Raw genomic sequence first — 9,036 nt, 5'->3', positions numbered from 1 at the left:
CCCATTTACATCCAATGGTCTTAATACCATCGAATGAGTCGACCAAAGTCCATACTTTGTTCTCGTACATGGACTGCATCTCAGACTCCATGGCCTGGTGCCATTTCTCGGAATCGGAACTCGTAATATTTCTTTTTAAATTTTAATTTTGAATTTTTTGAATTTAATTTAAAATTTTATTTTTTCAAAATTTTTAATTTTGTAATTTTTATAAATTTTAAATTTTAATTTTTTTAAAATCATAATTATTTTAAATGCATTTAATTTTAATTTTAATTTTTTAATGACGTGGAAAAATGTTTGACATGTGGTGCTGACGTGGAAAATCCGGCGAGCCACGTCAACATCGGTCACCGGAAACTGTTACAAAGTTAACGGTGTTAGTGTCTATGTACTAATTTACCAGAAAATTACGAATTGATGTATTTTGTTGGGAGATTACAAGTTCATGTATTTATGAATAAGAAATTAACAAATTGATGTATTTATTTGCCAGTTTCCCTATATATATACTCATTTATGCATATATATATATAGGTATATGTGTTTATATATATATTCATATTGAGATATGTGTATTTATGTATATACATATATTGAAATATATGTATATGTATATGTATATGTATATATATTTTTTAAATTTTATTGAAGTTAATTTGAAATTTATTTTTATTTTTTAATGACATAAAAAATTTTTGACATATGGCACTGACGTGGAAAATCCGGTGAGCTACATCAGCACCGTTTACCGGAAACCGTTATAGAGTTACCGGTGTTAATGTCTTGTGTACTAATTTGGAAGAAAATTGCGAATTGATGTATTTTTTTTTGGAGATAAAATATACATGTATTTATCAGTAAGAAATTAGCAAATTGATATATTTATTTGGAATTTTTCCTTTATATTATAAACAGTAAAAGATTATTTAACCTTTAATCATTTTCTTTGAGATTATGAAAAATTCTATGGTCACACATACACACACACATATATATATATATATATTTGTACACTAATATATTTTTTAATCTGATTATTTAATAAATTTTAATATAAATGAAATAATAATAATTTTTATAAAAAAAATAGCATATTAATGTTATTAGATATAAATCTTATAATTTAAATTTGTTTATAATCTTATATTTTAAAAGTAATATATTATTTGATATAATTGCCGTTTTCAATGCGATTTTGGATGGTTAGTCCTAATCGATAGATAAGTTTTTATTAGTAAGGATTGCAGGCAGTTGCGGTTACCAAAAACTATATTATCTTAAATGTATTTTTAAAATAGTTATAATTGATTTTTGTTATTGTTTGACCAAAAAACTATCTACTAAATTTATAAATTAATTAAATAGAAAATTTCAACTATAAAATTTATCAATTTAATTTATTTTTAACTAAAAAATTATTCAATAAATATTAAATTTTAAAAGGGTATTTTATGGGTTTTTTAATCAAAGTTAACGCAAGTGTGAAGTTGCGATTAAAAATTATATGTTTTGTTGCAGTTGTGGTTGGTTAAATCGGTTTGTCAATCGGTCATAACCGTCAGAAATCGCAACCATTCCGTTTGCGGGTGATAATGACATAGCAGTCGGCAGTCGACAGTCGGCAGTCGCCCAAATATCTTCAAAAATGTTATGTTTTCAGGGCGACTGGGTGGAAAAAGAAAAAAGAAACTCTCTTTGAAGAGAGTCTCCTAGTTTGTTAAAAACCGAACAAATACAAAACGAAGCATTTTGGATGATAGGGTTAATGTAACCGTAAGCTCTCAAACATTCGATCTCAGTTGGCGCAGACTTGAAAAAGGAGAGGAAAAGGTGATTCAGAGGCGATCTCATCGGCGGAGCGAGCTGGAGTCGAAGGTGAGTGATTCCGATTAGGTCCTTTCTCGGTTGTAATCTCATTTCTATATATGTTGTGGCGAGACACCGAGTTTATGGTAATCCGTAGATCCTTTCTGTTTTCTTTTTTCGCCATTTAGTGGATTGTCGTGATTCCGACCGAGATGTAGGGTCCTCGAGACTTAAAGCGTTAAAACCGCAGAGGATTCGACCACTTACAAAAAGGGGCATTATAATAAATACCCTCCCTCTACTATTTTGACTTCAAAACATATCTTTCTCCAGTTGTTACCCTATGATCCATGTGATCAGAAATATAGTTCGGTCACCTATTGATCACATTGGTTATAATATGTAATTTATACTGTTATTTTTATCAAATGATTAGTGAGATATGTAAGGGGAGAACATAATGAATTAATGTGATGACAATAAATTTAACGTTATGGCCAATGAGATCAACTTGTGACCAGACTATATTTCTGATCACTTGGATCACCAGTGGAAAAAAGTACGTGTTGAAGTCAAAATAGCAAAAAGTGTTTTTTTATATAATGTCTACAAAAAACAATAAGTTAAGAATATATTTTTTTAAGTAAAAGGTTAATTTTATATTATAGGTACTAGAAACATAAATTCGAATATAAAAATATATTAACATTTTAAAAAAATAGTTTTTCCCAGTCTCGCGAAACAAATCATCGATCCTTTTTTTTTCGAGATCAAATTTTCTGAATTCAGCTCAGAAAAATATGGGTTAGTGATATGACCTTCAGGACCTATGTGAGGAAAAGGAAAACGCCAAGGCACGGGACGAAGCAGAAAACGGGAAAGATAACATGATGGAAGGAAGAAACACGGAAGAGGATGAGCTGGCAGCTGACTAAGCGAAAGGCTGGAGACAGAATAATAAGAGGTTATCTCTGATTCTATTTGCTAAGAGTAGAAGATTTGGTTTGATATCTATTTGATAAGAGTAGAAGATTTGGTTTGATATGAAAAGAGTTCGTAGTTAGTTTTCTATTTATAGTTAGATATGGGTTTTTTCAGGTTTTGACTATTGGTTTTCTTATTTGGGAGGGGTGAGAGAAAACTCACAATAATCAATCTCAAGCTTTGTTTGGTTTTTTTTTTCGGATTCAAAAAGAGTGTTTTCAGTTTTCATACCTGAAACTTACCATTTTGGTATCAGAGCGTACCGATCCACCATGACCAAGAACAACAATCAACTCCTGGATATAGGGGTGGGCAAAATTACCCGAAAATCGAGTACCCGTCCCGACCCGAGGGTCGGATACCCGAAAATCGGGTACCCGTTATGTTACAGATAGAGATCGGGTTTTAAAATATGTAAAACCCGAAATTCGGGTTCGGGTTCGGGTTTACACTTTCGGGTCGGGTAATTACCCGTGGGTACCCGAGTAATAAAAAATAAATATTATTTATTTTAAAATTTTAATATTAATAAAAATATTTATGAATTATCTTGAATTTTTATATTTTTATATATATAAAAACTATTATTTTATTATCTAATTATTTTAAATATAAATATTTGAAATTCTTTTCATTAATTTTATGAATTATTTGTATAAAATTTATAAATTTATAATTTTTTTAAAAAAAATAATTAAAAATTTTCGGGTTCGGGTATCCGCGGGTACCCGAAAATTATCTCGCGAGTAATACACTTCGGATACTCGAAAACTCGGGTTCGAGTTCGGGTTTCAAAATGTATTATTTTTCGGGTTCGGGTTCGGGTTCGGGTACCCTAAAAATCCCGGGTACCCGACCCGTGCCCACCCCTACCTGGATATGCTGGAGGAGACGATTGCTGAGAAGTTCTCGGAGATAGAGGCTCTCAGGGAGAAGGATTCTCAAATATTCGAGGTAATTGAAAGCATGCTATCTGATTTTCATGCTTGGATGAAAGGGAAGAACGTGGAATCCAAAGAGGCTTCAGCCTCGGCGGTTACCACTTCACCAGTTTTTCCTTCAAGATCAAATCCGATTTCGGGTGTAGGATCATCGGCTGTCCACCAGCCGCTTGCTGATCATGGGGCCGAAGATAGTCTTCGCCGGTTCACCAACACATGTGACACGCAGGTGAAGAAGATTGACATGCCGATCTTCGAGGGCGATAACGCCACAAGTTGGATCACGCGGGCTGAACACTTCTTTGAACATGGCGGGTGTTCGAAGGAGGAGAAGCTTCGGTTGGTCTCCATCAGTTTGTCGTGGCGTCCCTTATCATGGTACAATTGGCAACGCAGTCAGATTCCGTTTCATAGCTGGGAAGAGTTTAAGGTCCGGTTCCTTGAGCGTTATGGCGATCAACGTGCGGGTTCAGCGCAAAGAACCCCAGCCTCGGCGGTTACCACTTCACCAGTTTTTCCTTCAGGATCAAATTCGATTTCGGGTGTAGGATCACCGGTTGTCCAACAGCCGCTTACTGATCATGGGGCCGACGATAGTCTTCGCCGGTTCACCAACACATGTGAAGGCAGGTGAAGAAGATTGATATGTCGATCTTCGAGGGCGATAACCCCACAAGTTGGATCACGCGGGCTGAAAGTTCTTTGAACATGGCGGGTGTTCGAAGGAGGAGAAGCTTCGGTTGGTCTCCATCAGTTTGTCGTGGCGTCCCTTATCATGGTACAATTGGCAACGCAGTCAGATTCCGTTTCATAGCTGGGAAGAGTTTAAGGTCCGGTTCCTTGAGCGTTATGGCGATCAACGTGCGGGTTCAGCGCAAAGAAGAGTAAAGGGGGAGATCTTCTCACCTTAGGGATGGCTTTGACACGCCAAAGAACTTGACGAAGACGATGCTGATGCAAGAACCAGGCTGCACACATTTCTTCCTCCATGGAGACAGAAGCCATGTCCTCAAAAAACCTATGAGCTTACCCAGAAACAAAGTTGTGGTATACAGTTCTCAAACCTAAACTGGACAAAAAAACCAGGCTAAGATCTTGGAAACAGGGTTTCGACATCTATTAACCAAGATTGTTGACTCTGCCTTCGTCTAAACGCACAAAAGGTAGAACTGTGACCGGAACAACAATTGCAAAGGTATATATACCTTAACCGAAAATCAAAATTGGATAACGAAAATGGAGCACTGGTTAACAAAATAGTTTATGTTTGATTGCTGAATGCGATTCTTGAAACACATAAAATACAATTAAACATGCAGTACCGACGAGAGAAGGTAGTTGCTGGCTCGTGTTCAGGACTCAGCTCAGCCATCATGGGGGGCCTCTGCATCCATACCTTCCTTGGAAGAAGAATTCCGTGAATGCAGACTCTTGAGCTCATCTAACTGCAAGAAATCGTTTAAGAAATAACAAATAAACGTTAAGACGAACGAGTTTGACACAGATAAGTACAGACTGGTAGTATTTGTACAGAACTGAATTTAGAACATTCCACTTCTTGTACTTAAAAGTTTCAACAGATTCTTCACAGTGACGGGTTCGGGTTTTTCAGAATCCTAGCATTCTCAGCGAATCCATTTTCTGCAACTAAAGAAACTGTTGTATTTGTGCCAAACCATTGAAAAACAGGTTCGACCGAGTTCTTCTTCAGTTAGAGAGAATCCATGCTAACCTATTAGATTGTGAAACTTCATCTAATAGGAAATCACTGGAGTGATGTGCAAAATGCAAGTGTTAGGCCTGTATTACATCCAATAAGTACAAGAAAATATAATTACTCCCGCAAGAACTGAAGAGATAGAAACCGAATTCAAACCCGTATAAGAAAATTTTCAGAAGTTCAGACCCATTAGTCTGTCCAACGTTGAATGTTTCTCAATCGTCGGGCAAAGATATCGTCTAATGATCTGATGATGTTAAGTTGAGAAGCAGTAAAGAAAGCGTACCTCTTTGCAGGTTTCGTGGTGTTTGGCCAGAAGCTCATTGTACTTTATCTGTAGATCCGATTTCTCAGCTTGAAGCTTCTCGTAATCGGAGACAGATGGACCGCCCAGCTTTTGTTGAATGAATCTGTGGCAAATTCGAAGAAACAGAAAATGAAAAAATAAAAACGTTATAATCTGAAGAACAGAGACCACAGCTGCGAAGAAATCTCCCAAATCAAAATCAAACAACAAAGAATGCCACATTTTACAGAAACCTAAGAAACATATATATATATATATATACATTGTATATTTTTTTTGCACATCTCAATGTGGACTTGAGAAATGCTAAACATGAAAGCAGATCCAACTAATTGAAAATTCAGATAGGAACTTAACGGCCGTTAAACAGGAAACCTTTAATGTTCAACGACTTTAGAAGATTCCAAGAAAATACGATGCTCATGTGCCAACTGCAAATGCTTGATTTCAAGCTAACATAAATTCAAATCGAAAACCGGACCATAAAGCCAAGAACTTAGTTTTAGGGAGGAAGTTAGATTTGGTTTCAACATTTGACAAAAGGCTGCAACTTCTTGTAGTAAATTCAATGAATAAACTCCAACAAACTGTTTACAAAGCCTAAATCTTCATCAATCAGCAGTTCAACAAAACCCGAATCCAAAATTCTATGCCAAGTTGCCAATGCAAACAAATCTCCATCAGATCTTTGGAAACCAACACAAACACATAGATTCCGGTTGAAACCCTAAATGAGGTGTTAAGAAACTTACTCTAGAGCGGAGGAAGGCTTGTCATGCTGCTCATACAAAGCAACCAGAACTGACACCAAAACACAAAGTGTATCAAGAAGATGCAGAAAAGATCATAAACGGAACAAATTATCATGGAGATAGAAATTAGAAATTACTCGCAGGAACAAGAAAGCATACTTTTGGTGAGAGAATCAAGAACACCACTGGATTCCAAATACTTCCTGAAAGCTTCTTTCTTGGCCTCTTTCTCCTGAATCCCACAGACCCAAAAACAAAATTAGATTAAAAATTATATATATATATATATATATAAGAAATTGAATGCTACAAGTTACTCAAATGGGTATCACCAGATCCAGAAAAGAAGCAAGCTTTGCGTCGAATTTTGACGAAACAAAGTAGAAAGGTGAATAAATTTGATGAAAATAAGTAGAAAAAATGGCGATTTAATGGATATACAATGAGTGCGGATGGAAATTATTACCTCTTTGTACCGCATCATCATCCTTCTTCTTCTTCTTCGGCACTTCTCTCCAGTGTTTTTTTATTTCGATTTAACTGTCCACCTACTGTCTCTTTTCAGCTCCCCGGGAAAAAAATAACGATGTCCGCACCAAAAACATAAACAGAGAATAACGTTTTTGCCCCGTTATATTTTTGTATTTAATAGAATGTCCCAAACGTTTAATATCTGTAAATTGCCTCCCGAAGAAAAATTCCAAAAAACATTTATCGAATTTGGAGATAATTAGGAGATTTATTACCAACTCTAGAAACGCCTATACTTATACCCAATTTTGAACCTTTTTTCTAAAAAAAAATATTCAAAATTTGAAATTTTCGATAAAATCCTTAATGATCCCAATTACTTTTAACACAGCCGAAAAGGCTTACGTAGTTTTTGCTTAGTAGACACATAAAATACACGTTAGATAAATACTAATACATCGCCTTTTCATTAACCAGTCGAATTAGACCCGATTCAATAGAAATTCCAGTTCCATAAAACTAAACCGGCCATAGAGGATTTCGTCAAAAATTCAAATTCTGAATATCTTTTAGAAAAAAGTTTGAAATTGGGTATGAATATGAAAGTTTTTAAAATTGATGAGTTATCTCTAAATTCGATAGCCATAGAAAAAAAACCATAAACGGATGGTAATCGTGATTAAAAAAAAAACAAAATGCACAGCATTTTTTCTATTTATTTTTAAATTTATTTATTTTTTTAAACCTAAAAATCCACATATTTTTTCTTTTTTGGAAAATTGATTATATACAAAAAAAAATGATGATAATAAAGGAGTAGAACAACTAGTCTTTTCAAACAAATCTTCGCTTCAAAAAATATTATCCCATTTGAAAAATAAAACTCTTTTTTTTACCATGATTATTTTCATCAGTTTCATCATTGTTACGTCATTGTTAGGGAAAGTGAAACTTTATAATTTTGAGAAAAAAACATTGAACTTTCTTTTTTGTCAAATAAACATTAAATTTTTTAAACGAATCTAAAAAAACATTGAACTTTTTAAATTATCTAAAAAATACATAGAACTTTTATGCGATTATCAAAAAAACACTGAACATTTTTAGTGATAAAAAAAATACATGAATTTTTTTCGATTGTAAAAAAAACTAAATAAAATAAGCTGACGTGTTTGCATCTCATTGTGACACATCATTCATTTTGTTTATTTTGACAATCTTAAAAGAGTTAAGTGTTTATTTTGTCAAACTTAAAAGGTTTAGTATGTATTTGATAAAATAAAAAGTTTAGTGTTTTTTTTTGTCAAAATTTGGAAGTTCAGTGGTTTTTTGGGATTTTTCTTCATTGTTATTATAAAAAAAATGACATAGTCACTATTATCATCATCTTAACTTTATAACAAACAACCTTATTCTTATTAAGAGATACGGAGAATATGTTTCAAAGTATCAAAAGTGATGAAGAATATTTTAAAATATTTATAGTAATATTTAGATTTGATATTATTTTTATGTTTTAGATATTTTATTTTCAAGAATTTCTACCTATAAATATTACAATGTTTTATGTTGAATGATGAGCCATCTTTTTCTTTTATCTATTAAGTCTCCCTAGAAGAAAACCTAGCACACGCATAAAAAAACCTTTGTGAGATCTTAGTTCCGTCATATTCCAATCCGCAAGTGGATACCACTAGAAGGCGCTGTACCCTTCATCGCCTCGCAATTTGATGAACATGCCGCAATATAATGATGGTTTCAGGATCTTTGCAATTAAGGGATCATGGATTGATATATATATATATATATATATATATATATCTTTCAATTTTTGTGATTCAATATGTCCCTGTCTCTTTTCTTGAGATTAGCATATAACTGGTTACATGTTTAAGGTTCTAGATTTTATGTTTTATTTCGCTACATAGATCCGACACTGCAGGAATCCTAAAGGGATCAATGAATCACATGATAAGTAGAAATCCAACAAGTAAAACAATTATGATCAATATATTCCATTTTATTGACAAAAAAGTGGCAAAGGTGGATATC

The 9,036-nt window shown here is 33.8% G+C and overlaps 1 protein-coding gene across 1 annotated transcript; it reads right to left on the bottom strand.

The window, feature by feature from the left end:
- Positions 1-4,934: 4,934 nt before the first annotated feature.
- On the bottom strand, positions 4,935-7,092 carry LOC104808031 (C-Myc-binding protein homolog). The gene is made up of 5 exons (XM_010533519.2): positions 6,980-7,092; positions 6,673-6,745; positions 6,514-6,562; positions 5,741-5,864; positions 4,935-5,179 (listed from the first exon to the last, which is right to left on the bottom strand). The coding sequence occupies exons 1-5, from the start codon at positions 6,998-7,000 to the stop codon at positions 5,099-5,101; spliced, it is 348 nt and encodes a 115-aa protein (XP_010531821.1). The 5' UTR covers positions 7,001-7,092; the 3' UTR covers positions 4,935-5,098.
- Positions 7,093-9,036: the final 1,944 nt, after the last annotated feature.

Source organism: Tarenaya hassleriana, unplaced genomic scaffold, assembly GCF_000463585.1.
Source record: "Tarenaya hassleriana unplaced genomic scaffold, ASM46358v1 Cleome14, whole genome shotgun sequence".
Classification (NCBI taxonomy): Eukaryota; Viridiplantae; Streptophyta; class Magnoliopsida; order Brassicales; family Cleomaceae; genus Tarenaya; species Tarenaya hassleriana.
Note: the sequence above shows the minus strand (reverse complement) of the source record. Positions and strands in the feature narration are given on the sequence as shown.

Bases quoted from the DNA above. Each gene is read 5' to 3' on its own strand.
- LOC104808031 (XM_010533519.2), bottom strand. From the start codon at position 7,000: ATGATGATGCGGTACAAAGAG. The intron at 6,746-6,979 runs GTAATAATTTCC...TGTGGGATTCAG, and splicing joins TGATGATGCGGTACAAAGAG to GAGAAAGAGGCCAAGAAAGA. The intron at 5,180-5,740 runs GTACGCTTTCTT...GATTTCTTGCAG, and splicing joins ACCACGAAACCTGCAAAGAG to TTAGATGAGCTCAAGAGTCT.